Source organism: Mya arenaria, chromosome 17 (assembly GCF_026914265.1).
Source record: "Mya arenaria isolate MELC-2E11 chromosome 17, ASM2691426v1".
NCBI classification, from domain to species: domain Eukaryota; kingdom Metazoa; phylum Mollusca; class Bivalvia; order Myida; family Myidae; genus Mya; species Mya arenaria.
Window position 1 is genome coordinate 43,578,113 of NC_069138.1, and position 21,633 is coordinate 43,599,745.

General features: G+C 37.7%; 1 protein-coding gene across 1 annotated transcript in view; it reads right to left on the reverse strand.

The window, feature by feature from the left end:
• Nucleotides 1-15,099: 15,099 nt before the first annotated feature.
• Nucleotides 15,100-21,633, reverse strand: part of LOC128222811 (integrator complex subunit 5-like) — a 36,496-nt gene continuing 29,962 nt past the window's right edge. Inside the window, exons 19-22 of the mRNA XM_052931936.1 lie at nucleotides 21,551-21,621; nucleotides 19,586-19,734; nucleotides 16,880-17,027; nucleotides 15,100-15,769 (exon numbers count right to left, since the gene is read on the reverse strand). Coding sequence (XP_052787896.1) covers nucleotides 15,618-15,769; nucleotides 16,880-17,027; nucleotides 19,586-19,734; nucleotides 21,551-21,621 — 520 coding nt within the window. The 3' untranslated portion in view covers nucleotides 15,100-15,617. The remainder of the gene's footprint in view (nucleotides 15,770-16,879; nucleotides 17,028-19,585; nucleotides 19,735-21,550; nucleotides 21,622-21,633) is intronic.

Sequence of the window (21,633 nt, forward strand, 5' to 3'; positions counted from 1 at the left end):
TCGCCGGAGATTACACTATCGCCACACGTATTGATTTTCAATCAAGTTTTCTTCATTTCTGCTGGAATATCATGTCAAGTTGTTTAATTCTTATCGAAAATTGACAAATAATGCGTGTATAACACTTTAACTAACAAGCGCGATAAACTGCTAGCGAGAGATACCGGCAACCCGTTAAATATACACGTCGTGAGAATGGCTAGTATCGGCCATTGTGGCCTGTACCGTGGGAGTTGTGGCACTTGTTTGCCGAGTTGTGTGGCACCACTGACGCGTGTGTCAGCATTCAAATGTGTATTACTATCAAGATAGGTGATCATACACGATGACTGTACGATGAGATTTTTCTACATTATTTAAGAACAGAGGAACGACACGCTTGAATAGTAATTAAAGATGTTTGGGCACTAATACAAAATAAGCAATGTACTAATGCTTGCTGATTCAAGTTAACACTTAAATTGTCCTAAAAACTGGAGCAATAATTTGGTGTTTGGTGAGTTGGTCAATGACTGTCGAGGATTTGTCAAATATGCCGTCTCCTCTTTTCATGTAGATCGATTTTGATGATGAATTAAAAAAATGTAGAACGCAAAACTGTGTCTACGTACTTTCTGTAGACTATCCCAACATTGAACTCTTACATATGAGGAATGCTTGCTGAATCAAGCTCTATCATAGGAGGAATGCTTGCTGAATCAAGCTCTAACATAGGAGAAATGCTTGCTGAATCAAGCTCCAACATATGAGGAATGCTTGCTGAATCAAGCTCCAACATATGAGGAATGCTTGCTGAATCAAGCTCTAACATATGAGGAATGCTTGCTGAATCAAGCTCTAACATATGAGGAATGCTTGCTGAATCAAGCTCTAACATATAAGGAATGCTTGCTGAATCAAGCTCTAACATATGAGGAATGCTTGCTGAATCAAGCTCTAACATATGAGGAATGCTTGCTGAATCAAACTCTGATTCTAAACAATTTACAATATCAGTGTGTGTATACCACGTGATAAATTATGTCATATATATATATATATGCTACGTCGGAAGGCAAAAATTTGCTTAAAATGAGGACTTAAATCAAAGATAACTTTTCATTTACAACACCATTTAAATGAAACAAAGGGCAGTCTATGCCGCTTTACGAGCCCCGCATTTGTTTCATTTCCGAATTTTGATGAGTTCATTAGTTTCATGAAACACTTCGACAAACCTGTTTCCAAAATAATGTTTTGACAGTGCTCCGTCAGACGGCCGTATTGTGAAAGGGTTTGTCGAAGTGTTTTAAGAAACTAAACTCGCAATCAAATTCTGGTAAAATACCGAAGGTGGGGCTCCGTGAGCGGCGTAGACTGCGCTTTGTTTCATTTAAAATGGTGAAGAAATAGTGAAGTTATCTTTGTTTAAAGTATTTTTTTTCAAATTAAAATATTGCCTCCCGACGTAGCATTTATGACGCAATTTACCACGTGGTATACACACACTGATTATGTATAAGTTTTCGGCTAACTCATGGAGGCCAATAACTAAAATACAAAGAATAAAGTACTTGGCTCTAATCGGCTTGTTTAAGGCGATGAATTATACAAGTACAGAAACACTTTTCTGTCTTCTCTGTTTATTATTTGTTAAACAATAAAAAAAAAAAAACATTATTTCCTAGATTCCTATCGACGCCCGTGTATAGTCCGGTGGCGTTGTTAAATAAATGTAACCCCGACCCCCACCCTTGTACGGTCAACCCATACGTACACTCATTGAGTGGAAACATCCACGATAAGAACTCCATCCTGAAACCGTTGCGATATATGCTTAAGTAACATCACCCACAGCACGAGTAAATGAGTTTATCAATTTTAATAACAAGGGTAGTAGGTGGCATAACGGATTTGTACCAAGGACAGCGTTCAATAAATAGCGTGAGGTATAAGTGAAGAGCATTGTAAATTATCCGTACGGTAGTTATAGAACTGTTACGCCCATTTCGACAATGGAGCTAATGCGTAGATGAAAACAAAGAACACGGTCTCAAACATGGTAAATGTACATATATAAATATATATTGGAAACGGCTTGTGAACATATCCATTCTGCCTCAAACAAGCCGAAGGCGTAACATGAAACAATGTTCGTAAGTATTCCGATCTACCCTATTTTTTTGCATCCGACACTTCCTTTTGAACATTATATAAAAAACACTTAATATAAGAAAACAAGACATACATACCTTAGTTTAATAAGAAACAAACAAGAAATTGTACGCTTAATGTCATATTTGTCTAAAACAATAACTGAATAGAAAATTTTCAGAAAAGAACTCCATAACAAAGACATCTCCAGAAAAATAGTTGGTTTTCAAATATCCAGTTGTTTTATCTATAATCGCTTCACAGAATTAATGCTTCCGCGCGACTAAATATGCATATACTTGTAATGGAACAGCGCTGCGGTTCTGTCACGTGCCGCTCACGTGTCACCTAGCAACGAAATGCGCAGCGCGTGCCAAAGGGAAGTTCCAATCACAAGCATGGCGGCGTCCGCCATTGTTTGCCGAAGTTGGTCAAAACGATAATAACCCAGATTCGTTACAGTAGCATGATGCATGCACAAGACGATGAAATCTTGAACACCCATATCTCGAAAAATAAACGACTCACCCGTGAGGTTATCGGGCCCATGGTTAGCCTAATTCATTTTGCAAATGGCTGAAATTTTGGCATTTAAACGTGCTTCTATTGAAATTAATGTACGTAAAGTTGGGAGAGTGTTTGTCTTGGAGTGGTTTATGTGTCGGCCCCTGTCAACGGTGAGCGGGCACTCGAGCGGTACCCGGTTACAGTTTGTAGATGACGCGGCAGAATATTCGGGCACAAGATTTTCTAGGCCCGTGCAGTGGGCGAAGGAATATTTATCGGAACGTTGCATGCTTAAGTGTCCTTTTATTCTGATGTGTCACTTTACCATTTCTTGATTTGTTTTAAGCCGTTTGTTGTACGCATGGATCTCGGGTTAGTACACTTAAACAAATGACATTGAGAGTGATGTAGGAGACAGTATCTGCCCTCAACTAACCTTGACCTGGATGTAAACTTCAGACTATTATTAAATGACATAAACTTTACGTATAAGACCCTTCCAAATAAGTCGATGATCATTTATTATAATGATTCTTACCTATTGTCTGCGAGTTGTGAAAGCTGTTGCCATGGAAACAAATATTTTCAGTGTTGTCATTGAGATAGGTTTGTTCAACGAACACTTCCGCCGGCCACTGTGGCCCAGCTTCAGGGTTTAGTGGGATATACAGCTTGACGTTGAACGGGTACCAGACACGAACAAGTGTGTTTCTATTTTGTTGTTACCCGTCGTCCTTGTTCCCTGGTGGAGGCCGGGTACCATGTACCGGATCACCTCTGTCTTGTTTCTTATTTGAATAAGCCTGTGATAGATTCGCGACAGAGCCAGCTGGAACTAACCACTGAAGTACTGTGTATTATACCAAGATGCAGAAGGTTTTATCTGCTTGCACTCGTTCAGCAAAGCGAACAGGAATTCTGTCTTCTTTTATGTTTGTTTTAAAAACTATATATGACTGACAATAGTCTTTTTGGTGGAAGATAACTGGTTGCAGACTTGAAATTCAACCTGAAAAAAAATTATATTAATATGTCACTTGATACAATGGCTTCTAAGCATTGCATAGAATACACAGTTGACCTGTAAAGACCTATATAGGAAATAGCCATTGTTGTGACCACAGGTGGTAGTATCAGCTAGTGGTAATATTTGTTTTACATAATATTTAACATTTGTTTTCACCAACTGCTTCTGCCACCTATTAAAATATACATTGCTTTAATGTAGAAAGTATAGCCGTGTCTTATCTGCGCCCACAAGCCCACCAGGATTGGTCACGTGACCCCGGTAAGATGAGACCGGCTTTATCGCGGGTAAATACGGGAAACAAAAGGCCAAATATTGACAGAAAAATGAGAAATTGTCATCTATAAATGTAGAAAATAAATCTTAACACGGTTTTCGAGAGCTGCCGGTGAGTTGGGGGTATAAAACTGTCGACAATCAAAAAGATAGAAAATAATTTAATACTATTAACAATCGGGGTTCACCATTAAAGAATTTATTTTATTATCCATAGTTTAAACAGTATCATAAATACGCGCAAAGAAATGCTATATTTAGGGCCAATACTTCAACCCCAAAGAAAATTCTAAATAGAGAAGGCCACTTATGTAACGATTTGCACTAATAAAAGACCTAGGATGTTGTATCTTTTAAATATTGATTGTAAGGCTCTTTACAATTTTTGTCAGACAGCATAAAGCTCATTCCGTATATCCCAAGTAACGCATATAGCTCGTGACAAGGTGGGCTATAAACGGGGAAGGGGCATATTCTCGTGACAATGTGGGCTTTATGCGGGGAAAGGTCATGCTGCTGCTGCTGCTGCTGCCACTGCTGCTGCTAATGGTGATGATGATGATGAAAACCCACCGTGAGCTGAATGCGTTAAAGTGCCCCGCATATAGCTCCCCGTGAGCTTTGTACGTGACAGTGCCCCGCTTATAGCTCACCGTGAGCTGTGTACGTGACAGTGCCCCGCATATAGCTCACCGTGAGCTGTGTACGTGACAGTGCCCCGCATATAGCTCACCGTGAGCTTTGTACGTGACCGTGCCCCGCTTATAGCTCACCATGAGCTGTGTACGTGACCGTGTCCCGAATATAGCTCACCGTGAGCTTTGTACGTGACCGTGCCCCGAATATAGCTCACGGTGAGCTTTGTACGTGACCGTGCCCCGCTTATAGCTCACGGTGAGCTTTGTACGTGACCGTGCCCCGAATATAGCTCACTGTGAGCTTTGTACGTGACCGTGTCCCAAATATAGTTCACTGTGAGCTTTGTACGTGACCGTGCCCCGCTTATAGCTCACCGTGAGCTTTGTACGTGACCGTGCCCCGCTTATAGCTCACGGTGAGCTTTGTACGTGACCGTGCCCCGAATATAGCTCACTGTGAGCTTTGTATGTGACCGTGCCCCGAATATAGCTCACTGTGAGCTTTGTATGTGACCGTGCCCCGAATATAGCTCACGGTGAGCTTTGTACGTGACCGTGCCCCGAATATAGCTCACTGTGAGCTTTGTATGTGACCGTGCCCCGAATATAGCTCACCGTGAGCTGTGTACGTGACAGTGCCCCGCATATAGCTCACCGTCGGTTGTATGCACTACAGTACCATACATACGGATCACACGTGAGCTCTATTTGGGGATGAGCTTTATGCAAATCTACAACATAGCGTCATTTTTCTTTTTTGTGGTTTCGTCTGTTTTAATGTTGAGATTTAATCTGATACATTTGTTTGTTTTGTTTCAAACAGAACATACTTATGGTTACGAAGTAGCGTGTTTTATAATAAACGTGAGTATGGATAGTGTTGCAGATAATATCTAATAATGACAACCATTCTACCCTTAACCTGTTCTGTATAACGTTGATATATTCCGCTGTATTTTCTGAATTTTGTTCTTTTTATCTTACCAAATAAAAACGCGTAACTTTTAAAGGCCTTCGTGGCCGCGAGGTGGACGCTACTTGACCACGAACCACCAATTCCTGCTGCCGCCGCTTTTCTTGCGTTATCTACTTGACTTTGTTGTGTTTATTGCTGCATATATTATAATTATTTTTGAATTAGCTTAAATTGCAATTATTTCTTAACTGTTAGCATATAAACATAATTATTCATAATTAAATGTTTTATGTTTTGTACTTTCAAATGAAACATAGTTATTTGGCATTGATAAAGGGTGATTGTTCTAGCCTGCTCGGGTTCGTAACAAGTTTTCACTTGTCCAACATTGAATTTGAAAAAAAAACAAAAAAAAACGAATAACAAAAAACATTTTAATGTGCATAAAACATTTAAAATCTTGCAAAAGTGCTTGTTTATGAAACTGTCTATTTCCAAGCGACTGGATAAATAGCAAACAAATCGTGGTTAAAATATATTTAGTTTACTAATAAAGTTAAGCTAGCTAACATGAATAATTTGTTGAGTATATTTCTTGTACGGAACGGGTATTACGAGAATCGGAAACTACTAGAAACGGGTATTACTAGAATCGGAAACTACTAGAAACGGATATTACTAGAATCGGACTCTACTAGAAACGGATACTACTAAAAACGGGTTTTACTAGAATCGGACTCTACTAGAAACGGGTATTACTAGAATCGGACTCTACTAGAAACGGGTATTACTAGAATCGGACTCTACTAGAAACGGGTATTACTAGAATCGGACTCTACTAGAAACGGGTATTACTAGAATCGGACTCTACTAGAAACGGGTATTACTAGAATCGGACTCTACTAGAAACGGGTATTACTAGAATCGGACTCTACTAGAAACGGGTATTACTAGAATCGGACTCTACTTGTAACGGGTATTACTAGAATCGGACTCTACTTGTAACGGGTATTACTAGAATCGGACTCTACTAGAAACGGGTATTACTAGAATCGGACTCTACTAGAAACGGGTATTACTAGAATCGGACTCTACTAGTAACGGGTATTACTAGAATCGGACTCTACTAGTAACGGGTATTACTATAATCGGACTCTACTAGAAACGGGTATTGTGTTGGTATTGAGAGGACAAGAGATCGTACCCTCTTGGCCCAGATATCAAAAAAATAGTCTTTCAAAAGTCAATTCTCAATCACAGCTCATTTGACTATATGGCAGCAAGCAGGATTTAAAATCTTATATGTTTTTGCTCCTGTGATATTTAAATAATTGCATTATTTATGCATGTAACAAACAATTAAGTACAACTCAATATGTTTGAGAAATAACATTTTTACTGAATAATTATTTTTTTATAGAATACTGCTGAACTTATTTTTTAATGAACGTATACTATGAAAGAATGAAGTCTTAAATATATATACGCGTTTGAATCATATTGTGCTATTTATTGAGAATTGGAATGGTATCTTTGTGACATCGGGGCCTGGTTGGATATGGTGGGACTCGAACCGTCGCTCGGTCTCGACCAATATGATGTGAGAGTCCACCTTTGCAACTAGCTTAGAATACAGTGCCATGGATACCAATGCGCAAAATAAACAAGAGTGGTTTAATATTGAAACATTTTCCCCCAAAAAGATCCATATTAAATATATGGAGATAATTATGTCCAAATCATAATCAAATGAGCTAATGGTGTGGGAAGAGTTCCGTATCTGTCTGAGAAAATACAAGATTGCGTTAACTAAATATTAATATTCTTTTCCGGCACATTTCCATATGAAAATAAATCATAAAGCATTCAGTTATTAAATAGAAGAGTAATTATATAATCATATATTATTTTTTTGTGGTAGTGCAGTATTAGAATATTCTGTTGGTCAATGAAGTTTATAAAACTAAGGCTCCGAAAATTCAATTTAGACTTTTCCACACAGAGTTCATGTAGAAAGACCGTAAATGCATGGACATAATTTCCAGACAAATTCATTCATGTGTACACGGTATAATTGAGAATTCATTGAAAATGAATAAAAGAACTGTACTTTGAGAAACACTTCTATTTCTAATTATTTATATTTTCAAATAAGAAATATTTGAATAAACATGCGGAACCGTCGTGCATTAGTTATAAAAATAATATTAAAAATATACGAAATTATCAAAATGACGTAAAATTGATATAAAGATTGAATTTGTGAGTGATTGAGTGGGTTAATGAATGAGTGGATGGTGAATGAATGAACGAACGAACGAATGAAGGCATGAATGGGTGGTTTGTGTTTGGACGGACGAACGGACAAACGAACAAACGAACGAATGAATGATTGAATGGATGAAAATATTAATTACATGTACTTCAAGGTAGACATGAAATGATTGATTTTTGGATGAATGAATGTATAAAGAAATTAGAAAGATATAAAGAATGAAATAAGGAGATTGAATGAGGTTTAAAATCCGATTCTGAATAATAAACAATTGCGTCTACCTTATTTCGAACTTTAAAGTCTTTTGAGCTGCAACAAAATCCCTTAGAACGTCACACAATGACTGAAATTATGAATAGCAAAAGTATTGAAAAGCCTTCCGTGGAATTATTTTAGATTCGATATAAGGCGACATTAAGGGAAGTCAGAAAATTGTAGACAGCGATCAATGGCCGCCTGTCGATCACACTCACCCAGTTCACTGGTCCTCTCTGATTGGCTGGAGGGAGATAACGACTATTTGCATAATGTGACATATATGGCTGATACTGTAGCAGCTCAGTAGCCAGTAGAATTGAGGAATTTACGACAAATAAGGGGCTGTTATCGTGACTATAGAAAGTATTTGCTGATTTTAAATAAATTAACCGTGTCAATTTGTATTGTCATTGTCGCTAACGCAGCACCGATACCATCATATCATCGCCGTCGTTGCTGCCGGTAGGACTGCAGTCAGTTTTCTTCCTGTTCATGTACGTGCCATAAGAAACAACATACATATATGCCTTGATCAGTGTCAAGGAAACACTTTCTCTCAATGTTTCAGTTTATTTCGAGAATAGTTTCAGACGTGCGCTTTTACCGAATTTCGTATTTAATAAAGGTCTTTTCGTTAAGATTTCTTGGATTTTATCAAGGGAATCAAAACGTCAGTTGAATAAAAAAAATCTGCTTTGAGTAATATATATATAGTGTATTTTGTGAAAAACACGAGCGGAAATCTTACTAATATGCGCCAAAAAAGTGATGAAATATATTTTTTTTGCGAAACAAAGGCGTTTAATTAAGTACACATGACCATGTTCTAGGGTATGGGCATGTTATATCATTCTTCATTGAGCTATGTTATACATACCGTCATGTCATACAACATAAACTGCATTCTGTACGTTCTGTACGAGCTGGGTCTCATAGGTTGTTTGTGGAACTTTTTTAACAGCACGATCTTAAATTTCATTATCCACGGAACAAGTTGCACCGCACCCTCGACACTCTAGTACACGTGGTGTGCTACACTCAAGACCAATATACTAAAGGTGGGGGTCGGAGCGGAACTGGTAGCAATAACTCCTCGATCCGCTAGCGCACGTGGTGTGTTACGCTTAAGACCTATATACAATAGGCTTTGGAGGTGGAAGGAGGGGGGGAAACCGGTTCGGCCCTCTTGTACACGTGGTGTGTTGGTGGAGGGGGGAGCACTAATCCCTCGACGCTCTAGTCAGGTGGTATGTTGCCCTCTAAGATCTATAGTAAAGCATTTAGGTGAAGTTCACACTTACGTGTCAAACAACTTCTTTTTGTTTTTCTGCTTGTCTTTCTTGATTTCGTTTACATATACAATAAATTGTTGTCAAAATCATCAGCAACCTAAGCAACAATAAAAAAATCGACGGGAACTTTTATATCAAATTGCTGAAAAATGTGTTCGTTGACGGGAAAAGTCAAATATCTACTAGTATACTGTATTAACGAGTACCACTCATGCCCTAAAATTCTCAGCTATCCTTCAAACACTCTGTCTCTAAATACAACCACCTGTTTGTGCAGCATTTTCCCTCCGATTTGTAATATTCAAGAACAGTACTGCAGGCTTTTCTACAAGAATTCGAACAATCCACATGTAGTACACAGTATTTAATAATAACAACAACATCATCAACACAACAACAACAACAACAACATTTTTAAGCGTTATTCAGTAAAGGGGTACCCTATTATTTTGATATTTACTGCAGTATGAAAGAAAGAGAATCGCATTCGGAAGTTCGACCGTAAAACAAATATGGAGACATATTTCCTCTCTCATTACAGACAGAGTTAAGGGCCATGCTTTATTTCATTGTTTACAAGTAAAAAATTATGCCAATATATTGACTAGGTTTGTATTTACAATCAACGAGTAAAGTGTTTTCATAGAGACGCTGTCGCCGACGCCGTCAACTATTGCTATGATCCATCATCATATAGATTTAAAAACGTTCACAATCATGAACAAGCTTTTAACTTAGACGTCTGTGTGAGTCAGACGATTGGTTCGGCAGGAGGAAGTGGTTTCCAAGCCCGGCAGACAGAGATACGCGGGCTCATTCACACCTGGGATAATCCGTGCAAATTCGTGTTTAACAATGGGAGACCCACGTGCAAATAATAGAATTCCAGAGTGGGCCCCAACCCGCCGTGTAAACGGCTCAACCCGGGCCCGCCACTCAACAAGCCCAGGGAAATCAAACACACTAGCGCATGTCTTATCTACAATTTCAATGTTAACCACGTATTGAAAAGCCCTTACTAAACACTGATGTTGGTTTAGGGTAAATCTATGAACTTTGAAGTGGACAGTCACATTCCTGCTTGAATCCACCATTACGTCATGGTGAAGTTCAGAAGTCATTGGTGGTACTATCGCCATTGTCCAGTAGTGTTGTAATTTAACAAATTTTGAGGAAATTGTATTATAACTAAGAGAGAAAACTCTTTCTCATCGCTGTAGATTCAAAATGTCCGCCCTTCTTCATTATGCGCCTTTCTCAATTGATCTTTGAGTGTGAATCCGGTTTGGAAGTTTGTTTTCGGACGGCTATTTGAAGTGTGATTAACAAATATGATTTTTCTCTTCAGCCAACCACCCACCCCCTCATCCCTATGAAAAACAAACCAAAAAAAAGTGTCAAGATAAAAGTGATTTTAGTCAGTCATGACAATTCTAAAGTTCTTGAACAGCTTTACGTTGAATTCCGATCCCGACAGATGGACGTTCTGGGGGAGTTATACATCAAGCCAAAATGCTGTAAAAACATGACACGTGACATCTGTATAGTTCCAGAGCACCGTCATGTTGTAAAGGAAATTCTGGTCTTAGTCAATGCTTCATCAACAGCCAACTATATTATAACGCAGATTTCTAGGTGCTATGCCCTCTTTTAAAAGTGCCGGCTAACAATGAAGTCAACTCCATTGATGATGATAGCTTTAGATTCTATACATTCTGCCCTCGCCCATTGGCTGCATTATGACTTGCCCCATCACAAACCCATGTGGGGTGTTAAAGAAGAAATGGAAAGTCTTACTGGGATTTTTTTACGTAATTTTACAACGATGAATGCCACCCAGACCGTTTATCAAACGAGAGAAAGAGGGACGATGTCTTTGTTAAATGATCCAGTGCATGTCATGTTCAGGTTGCTACGAATCACCAACAAGGGAAACTCAGAGCCCTGGTTGTTCTGGTCAACTACAACCTCGATTGGGCCTTGTTCATATAGGACGGATACCGACCATTAAAGTAGAGAAATGTTATTTAAACATAACCCCCCCCCCCTAATGGCAGTCAACAATAAACAATGTTTGTTGGGTACTTAAGGTTTATGACAAAGAGATCTTTATTTTTGAAGAAAAGATATAGGTTTACAGTCATTTCGTACCCTAGTTATTTCGTACCCTTCGATTTTTGGTCATTTCGTACCTTTTATATTCGTGCCCGACCTAAAGTCATTTCGTAACCTATATACATATATATTTTGGTCCTATATTGGTACGAAATGACTAGTTCTCTAGTATATATCGTCACCCATGTGCAATTACTCAATAACTGGACAAAGATATAGAAGCAGATGTTGAGTTCTTGCACTAAGGTGACAATATAGTGGTTGGACAGTTCTTAACGTTGTTATTGGAGTTGATGAGTCATAGGGTCCGGTAAAACGTGAAGCGTACTCCAGCAGTGAATTAGTTCAATGGATAATAAAAGGTTAAGAATATGGGCAAAGAAAGTTTGACAGATATACAAACAGCTGTTTAAATGCCAATTGTAGAGGTAACTAATATGATTATAACAAGTACTGTAAGTCCAAGCATTCTCTTTGTATCCATCGGACAAGGTTTTTGTGTTCAAGGTCACTGTGACCTTGACCTGCTGACCTCAAAAATCAAAATAGGGTCGTTCCTAAACTCCTCTAAAATTCGAGGTCCTAAGATCTAAGCAAGCTCTAGTTAACAAATGGACAAGTTTTTTGTAATGATACTGCAGTCTGCTCGGTTAGCTCAATCGGTAGAGCGTTGGACTGTGAATCGGACAACCCGTGTTCGATTCCCGGGCGGACCAGGTCACTTCTGTTGTGATTGGTTATGATATCCTTTCTACGACCATTCGCACTGTACCGAGGCCCCTGGCATGTACAGAAGTTGTCAGTTACTTGCAGAGGTGAAGGCACCTAGTACTGGTTAACCGCCTGATAGTCTGCCCAGGATAGGTGTGCGGTGGTTGAACTGTCACCCTTGGACCATTCAATGTACTCACGCCGGGTCCCGGAGTATAAACTACTAGCACCACCAATGTTACTGCAACAGGTACATTTGATCTACTGTCCTCAAAATCAAAAGGGGTCATCTACTGGTCATAACATTCAAATAAAGTTGGGAGGACTGTAAGCCCAATCACACACCATTTATCAGACAAATAGTGACTGTGACTTTTGACCTACTGACCTCAAAATCAATAGGGTTCTTGTCCAACCTACCTACCATGTTTGATGACCTTAGACCAAAGAGGTCTCTAATTATAATTCAGACAGTTTGGTCTACCGACCAACATATGCAAAGCAATATTCTGCAGCTTCTTTGAATGGGAGCATAAAAATCAACCACATTGTTTGATTTTGATTGCATGACCGTACTTGCCCAATGTTTATACAGAGAAATGATGACTTAGTTGTAGCATTTTCTTTTTTTTTTTGCTGCTATAAACAACAATTTCTCAAAACATCTTAAGTCCATTAAAAAAGGATGTAGCTAAGACCACTATTTTTGTTTGGGTATAATTGCTGTAATATTATCATTTTGAAGAGTTTTTGGACTTTCATGGAAATTATCTTTGTTATTATTATGATAAACCATTTTTTTTTATTTTATGATAATTAATAAGTAATTTGGCCTCACAAGCTAAGAGACTTAAGCTTGTAACGATAAAAACATTTTGAGAAATTCGGGGTGGTTCAAGTTTTCAGATGTTCTGTTTCTGTGTGTCAGTGTTCACGTTTCCAGATGTTCTGTTTCTGTGTGTCAGTGTTCAAGTTTCCAGATGTTCTGTTCCTGTGTGTCAGTATTCAAGTTTTCAGCTTTTTTGTTTCTGTGTGTCAGTGTTCAAGTTTCCAGCTGTTCTGTTTCTGTGTGTCAGTGTTCAAGTTTCCAGCTGTTCTGTTTCTGTGTGTCAGTATTCAAGTTTCCAGATGTTCTGTTTCTGTGTGTCAGTGTTCAAGTTTCCAGATGTTCTGTTTCTGTGTGACAGTGTTTAAGTTTCCAGCTGTTCTGTTTCTGTGTGTCAGTGTTCACGTATCCAGCTGTTTCTGTGTGTCAGTGTTCAAGTTTCCAGCTGTTCTGTTTCCGTGTGTCAGTGTTAAAGTTTCCTGCTGTCTTGTTTCTGTGTGTCAGTGTTCAAGTTTCCAGCTGTTCTGTTTCTGTGTGTCAGTGTTCAAGTTTCCAGCTGTTCTGTTTCTGTGTGTCAGTGTTCAAGTTTCCATTTGTCCTGTTTCTGTGTGTCAGTGTTCAAGTTTCCAGCTGTTTCTGTTTCTGTGTATCAGTGTTCAAGTTTCCAGCTGTTCTGTTTCTGTGTGTCAGTGTTCAAGTATCTAGCTGTCCTGTTTCTGTGTGTCAGTGTTCAAGTTTCCAGCTGTCCTGTTTCTGTGTGTCAGTGTTCAAGTTTCCAGCTGTCTCTGTTTCTGTGTGTCAGTGTTCAAGTTTCCAGCTGTCCTGTTTCTGTGTGTCAGTGTTCAAGTTTACAGCTGTTCTGTTTCTGTGTGCCAGTGTTCAAGTTTCCAGCTGTTCTGTTTCTGTGTGTCAGTGTTGAAGTTTCCAGATGTTCTGTTTCTGTGTGTCAGTGTTCAAGTTTACAGCTGTTCTGTTTCTGTGTGTCAGTGTTCAAGTTTCCAGCTGCTTTTGTTTCTGTGTGTCAGTGTTCAAGTTTCCAGCTGTCCTGTTTCTGTTTGTCAGTGTTCAAGTTAACAGCTGTTCTGTTTCTGTGTGTCAGTGTTCAAGTTTCCAGCTGTCCTGTTTCTGTGTGTCAGTGTTCAAGTTTCCAGCTGTTTTGTTTCTGTGTGTCAGTGTTCAAGTTTCCAGCTGTTCTGTTTCTGTGTGTCAGTGTTCAAGTTTCCAGATGTTCTGTTCTGTGTGTCAGTGTTCAAGTATCTAGCTATCCTATTTCTGTGTGTCAGTGTTCAAGTTTCCAGCTGTTTCTGTTTCTGTGTGTCAGTGTTCAAGTTTCCAGTTGTTCTGCTTCTGTGTGTCAGTGTTCAAGTTTACAGCTGTTCTGTTTCTGTGTGTCAGTGTTCAAGTTTCCAGCTGTTTCTGTTTCTGTGTGGCAGTGTTCAAGTTTCCAGCTGTCCTGTTTCTGTGTGTCAGTGTTCAAGTTAACAGCTGTTCTGTTTCTGTGTGTCAGTGTTCAAGTTTCTAGCTGTCCTATTTCTGTGTGTCAGTGTTCAAGTTTCCAGCTGTTTCTGTGTGTCAGTGTTCAAGTTTCCAGTTGTTCTGTTTCTGTGTGTCAGTGTTCAAGTTTACAGCTGTTCTGTTTCTGTGTGTCAGTGTTCAAGTTTCCAGCTGTCTCTGTTTCTGTGTGTCAGTGTTCAAGTTTCCAGCTGTCCTGTTTCTGTGTGTCAGTGTTCAAGTTTACAGCTGTTCTGTTTCTGTGTGTCAGTGTTCAAGTTTCCAGCTGTTCTATTTGTATGTGTCAGTGTTCAAGTTTCCAGCTGTTCTGTTTCTGTGCGTCAGTGTTCAAGTTTCCAGGTGTTTTGTTTCTGTGAGCTGTAATCCAGGGTGTATCTGCCTTTTAGAAAGGAAGTTTTAACATCATTTACTCATAGAGCGGGAATTTTAATAGCACACACCACAATTCCAATTTACCGATATATGAAAAATCATACTGAATTGACTCTTGATACAAAACGAATACATATAAATAAAAATATGTTGCTAAAAACTTGCTTTGTTCAAATTTACCTGAACAGAAAATATTTCAAAGTGTTGTTATGTTTATCATTTTGCCTTCATAGAATTCAGCTTAAGACTGTAAAGTATTTCTTTTATTTGGATTTAAACTAATGATAATAAATACAAACTTTACATATTTGGCAGTTGAAACCAAATATAACTTCAAATCAACATATTTCCCAACATTTTCTGTCAAATTCATTATGTTAAGTTTTTAACATTGTGTCCTTTTCTCCCCACCCTGACCTTTTTCTGCAGCACCCTGACCCTTTTCTGCAGCATCCTTTCCTTTTTTAAAATATGGCTACTTGAACACTACAAAGGTGGCATAAAACCATCTCTCACACTGTTCTCTATATGACAATGTTCAATCAATACCAGGCTGCTGCTCTGTCCAAACAGTTTAGGTCATCGAATTAGCGCCATTTGTAACCATCCACACAGTACGTTAGTGGCGTCCATTGCACTAACCTAACCAGTGAGGTCACCAATCCTATGGTCTCCAAATTGGAAATCTGTTCAACAGTTTGTAGGCATTTGCTTGCATCAGCCAAATAGCACCTTCAGTATGTGTGAGCTTCAAGGCCTTCAATGTATGTCAGTGGTGTCCATTGACCTGACCTCCCCAGCAAGGTCATCAGTCACTAGGTCTCCGAAGAATCTGGCGTACACATCCCCTGTTTGGTCAATATTGTTGTGTAGGACGGACCGAACTACAGTCAGATGACGAGGCTCACATACTGAAACATAGAGAAACAAACTTGAACAGAAGGAATAATAGCCTAAGTAATGGTGATCAAAGCATACAACACACTTGTCTTTTCAACAGAGAAAAACTGACAATAGTGCAGTTTTAACACTAACACTCTTCACAGAACAGAAAATTGTATACACATTTTTATGCAAACCTGGAAATATTGCTCACAGTTCTTGAACCACACCAGTTCTATGACAAAACAGAGGTATGTTTTCTTTAAAAAACAACCCAGTTAGATAAACAAGAGTTCTGTTGAAAGAATGAAAACGCTGGTCTGTTGGTGTTTAATCAGTTTAACAAAGGGCATAATCCAACAATGCAGAAAATCCAAGACAGTAACCACGGTATCAATTTGGTGTGACCTTAGGTTGTTGTAAAGTTAAGGTGCTGATAATTATTTAACAAAAACAAACCCCACTTATGAATAAATAAATAAGAAAACATATCACATAAATAGTACAAGCAGAATAAATCATGTGCTCTAAAACTACAAGAAACAAATGAATATCTTTTACAATATTTTAGTAAGGGCCAAAAAACCGTTTTTGCATAATACCAGTTCTGAGATTTTTTCCTTCAAAAAAGTAAGATGAAAGACTTAAAATAAAGTTTGCTGTTTTTCAGTCAAAAAAAAGGACATAACTGAACAGTTATTAAAGCCTGAGCTACTGGCTTTTCTGTGCATGTGTAACATATTATATACACAAGTTTCATTTGAATATCTTGAATGGTTTTTGAGTTATGACAATACCATGACAACGTGACTTTTTTTCTTGAGATGTTAAAATATATATATTTTTCTTTACCAAGATGGATTGCTTTACCCAAATTCATCAAAAATCAATGTTACATGAAAATATTTGGACTCGAATATTTTGCAGATAATTAATTTTATCCTGATTTTTATTTGTATGCGAATTTTATTTCTTATCCAAGGGACAGAATCTTTTCTGACTTCGCTGTGTTTCAATGCTCCTAAAGTCCTTCTACCAAAAAATATCATTAAACTGTCCAATTAAAATTTACAATAGATTCAATATAACATTTAAGAACACTAAGGCTGTCTTTTAACAGAGAGAGGATTGTGTACTACCTCTGTGGGCCACATCGCTTGGATCTTCTGTAGGCGGTGTTTCCTTCATATATCTCCATACGGCAAGCAGGAGCAGACAAACCTCGTACGACTTCACCAAGGGCAGTAACTCAGAAAGGTAGCTGAGTGGGGCTGGCAGCAATCCACTCTGAAAAGCCATCAAGCTAGTATTATATCATTATCTAGCTTGAGTAGATAAATCTTGCATGACATAACCAAGGGCAGAAACTCTAAAAAGTTGCAATAATGAATTTTTTCAATTTAAAACGATCTTAAACTTAATGAAACAGTTGATGACAAGTTTTATGACAAAATACGTTTACCTGTTTGGCACCAAAAACTCTTCAAATTACACTTGGCCCAAATGTCAGTAACTTATTCTATTCTAAATATCAATCATAACTTATATCACCACAAAACCACATACATGAAGCATGATTAAAACAATTATTCATGTTTTACTCTTCTTAAAAGTGCATTCTCTAATAATAAATGTTGATAACATTTTTTGCTGAGACAAGAATGTTGATTGGTCAGAAAGACCTGTTGATCAATATATGGCAAAAGGTCAATAGGAATTACAAGATATTATGAAAATTGTTAATAAAAAGGTACTGTAAGATTTTGTTATCCTCAAATTGTAATACACCAGTAAGGTTAAGGACAATTGTTTCGTTCAGTGATCAAAAAACAAGTTTAACCTATGCTGATTGTTGGTATTTGGGTTCAAAAGCTTGCTATACTCTTGATGATAAAGCCATTCAGGGAATATCATGGATATTTAACACAGTTTGTGTTTTAGTATTTACAATCGTCGGCTCGCAATCATATAATAGAATGGAGCTTATTAAACTCTGTGTGTTAAGGATACTCTTAAAGTAAGATCCGCTATAATTAGGCCTTAAAAACAAATACGTTTGGTTCCGGTTACCCAACCCTACCTACGAAGTAGCTGCCGACCCTACCGTTTTATAGTCAATTGTATAACATATTTTTTTTTAAGTGTGTGGTTTAATATGTAGTTAAAAACATTTAAAGCTTTATAAAGAAGATTATTTCAACACCATTCTCCAATTATGACAATAATGTTCTTATAAATATAAAGCCTAATAAAAAAATCAATAAAACAAATAACAAGAGGGCCATAATGGCCCTAAAATGCTCACCTAAGCAAAGGGTCACAACTTTGTGATAAAGCATTAATAAAAATGTTGCAACATATCTTTACTGATGATGATGCATTGTTTTATATTTGTAAAGGGTCAATGAAGCTACCCGTAAAGTTTTATTGAATTTGGCATGGTAGTTTCAGAGATTTTTTTTAAAAGCAAAACAGGAAGTCGGCCATTTTGTTTTTGTTGTTGTTGATCAATCTCAATGCCTTGTTGTTTTTGTAGAGGGTCAGGCAATGAAGCTTCCTGTAAAGTTTCATTGAATTTGGCTTGGTAGTTTCAGAGATTTTTTTTAAAGCAAAACAGAAAGTTTGCCAGATTGTTGTTGTTGTTGATCAATCGCAACCCCTTGTTGTATTTTTGTAGAAGGTTACCCAAAGAAGCTTCGTGTAAAGGTTAATTGAATTTGGAGTGGTAGTTTAAGAGGAGATGTTTTTTAAAGCAAAACAGGAAGTCAGCCATTTTGTTGTTGTTGTTTATCAATCATGTCCCCTTGTTGTATTTTTGTAGAGGGTCACCCAAGGAAGCTTCCTGTAAAGCTTAATTGAATTTGGAGTGGTAGTTTCAGAGGAGATGTATTTTTTAAAACAAAACAGGAAGTTGGCCATTTTGTTGTTGTTGCTGCTGTTGTTGTTGTTGTTGATTAATCGAGACCCCTTGTTGTATTTCTGTAGAGGGTCACCCAAGGAAGCTTCCTGTAAAGTTTCATTGAATTTGGACTGGTAGTTTCAGAGGAGATGCTTTTTAAAGCAAAACAGGAAGTCGGCCATTTTGTTGTTGTTGTTGTTGTTAATCAATCGTGACCCCTTGTTGTATTTTTGTAGAGGGACACCCAAGTAGCTTCCTGTGAAGTTTCATTGAATTTGGCCAAGTTGTTTCGGAGGAGATGTTTTTTAAGTAAATGTTGATGGACCGGCTGACTGACGGACAGACGATGGACAAAGACTGATCACAATAGCTCACCTTGAGCACTTCGTGCTCTGGTGAGCTAAAAAGCCTTTATGATAGAACTTAATATAGTGAAATTTGTTCATCCTCTCATTTAGATAGATCCTTAAATTTACAATAGTTGTTATGTATAATCTAGGGTTTTTTTTGCACACATACTCCTTTGTACTACATTGTTTGCTACTATACATACATATTGACATTGTTCATTTAAATATATGTGTTGATGACAATGTACACTGTACAGGCCGAAATAAACTGTATTTCTGATATTTTGTCCAAGCTTTGAGGGCCCTAATGTTGGATTAAGACAGCAGAACAAGCTGATACAGGTTTTTAAACAGAAAGTGATATTCAAATGTCTTTTCATCTTCCTAAAACTGACATACCACTGTAAAAATTGACTTTTTTGTTTACATAATTCATGAGAAGTTTATGCCATTTATTTAAAATTGTTTCTTGAAAACTCTTTCCCTAGAATTATCATAAATAGAAATCTTGCTTAGCATACATACTGTATGACCGGGCCCCTGTGTCAGGATTTTGAAAACTGTTTTAAAAAAAAATGAAATTGAAGTAATCTTACCTTTCCAAGGCAGCGAATGACGCAGTTCACACATGCCAATTGTTTCGGAGAGTTGGTGGGCAACTTCTCACGTGTAACATCAAAGTAATGCAGCATGGTTGCCGTTAGTGATTTGAGAACCGGTGAACAACGAGCCATTACCAGAGTATCTGAATGGAAAATGGGAGCATCCTTGTATACATAAATGTGTTACAATGATAAATCAAAAAGCTATGTTTATCACGTGCAGTAAAAAGATTTCCAGTTGAAGCCTGCGGTGACTGATCGTCATTCTTACAGTTTGTCTATCAACTGTGAAAACATGAATAAAATTTAGGAAAGGTAAGAGAATAAAATTTGGTACCTGTGTACTTGGATTATCTTAAATGATGTCAACAAAGACCGTTCCTGACATTGATGGATACCATGAGGAAAGCATGGCAACATACATAAAACACAATTGGGTGTAAGCAAGAAACAGGGTGTGCAAAAGATGTATGGGAGTGTTTAAAACTTTTAGGACGTGAGCAAATACAGAACAGAACAGAACATTGATTGTAAACTTGAACTAAAATGCACACTCATGATTACTCTTGTTCCGTTGTAGCCTCCCCATAAACACTCATTTGGCACCCTTATATCGTAGACTTGGCACGCTTGCGTAAATATAAAAGTGAGGTCTAATTATTATATCTATAACTGATCATATTTTAAAAAATCAGTTTAAACTGTTAATAATTACAAAGCCTTTAGACAGTTCTGTCATTTTAAATGTTCGAGACAAATAAACAGGATGTGACATCAACCATGGCATCCAAGGGCGCTGCTTAATGAAATTGTCTTCATTGTAAGAGTTTTGTCTGAATGATGTCTGAATTTCACTAAAAAAAATTATGATACATAATATTATTTTATGTTTTTTATTCATCAATAGAAAAAAACATCTTGGCATTACGCCTTCATCAATAGAAAAAACAATCATAAAAAGCAAGTGGGGTCAATGTCATACACTGTTCAGTGATGTCACATTGTTTTGCAGCAAATTAAATAATGTTGGTAGAAATAGAAATACCATATTATAAGTTATGGGGTTAGTAGGTGACCTGATATGGGATATACGGGGGAAGGCAAACCATATCGGGTGAGAGTAAAGCTGAAATCCAAATATGGTTTCCTGCGCCCTGTACATCCCATATTGGGTCACCTACAAATATCCGTAACGTATATATCACATTGACAACCTGTTTACATGTTTAAATGTTTCATTTATTTATCGGAATATTCATCGAAATCCGAAAATAGACGCCATTTTGGTACGATATAAATTTGGAAAACGAGGTCACCACATGACCAGTTCTGGCGTGGCGTCATTTATGTTGGAGGTGTGATATAGACACATACATATAAACATGCGGGTATTATGGATCACAAGTGAAATAACAGAAATTGTGTGATAAAAACATAGTTATAGGCAAACATAGTTAATTATGACAATTATTTTACTAAAAAGTGTACAATATGATCAGTTTAGACTGATGTTGAGGTTTATATAGATTTTCTGATTTCTGAAAGTGATATTGACCGCAAAACCTTGTAAGGCAATACAGTCAAAACCATGGGTTGGCTTGATTTCCTTGTTGGCTCGAACTGGATGTAAAGGACTGATTTTAGTTTCCTCTATGTAAGCATTCCCGCTTGGCTCGATATTTGCAAGGCTCGCAGTACTTTGGCTACTGAGCCAACAGATTTCGACTGTATCTGTTTCAGAGATCAACAAAACTACATAAACACCCCACTACAAGTATAACTGCTTAGTGTAGCATATTAACTATAGGCTCCAGGAAAATATTCAATCACTATATCAATAATAACCTTACAAAATTAAAACCTCTCAGAATAAGCCAAAACTAAACATTGCGAAACAAGGTCCTCACAAAATATTATCAATCTACAGAATTGTTTAAACTACTGGACCAGATTACTTACTGCCAGCCAGCATCAGCATGATCCGATATAGGATGGGATTGTCATCAAAATACCCCCACACATGTAGGTCCCTGAAACCACAA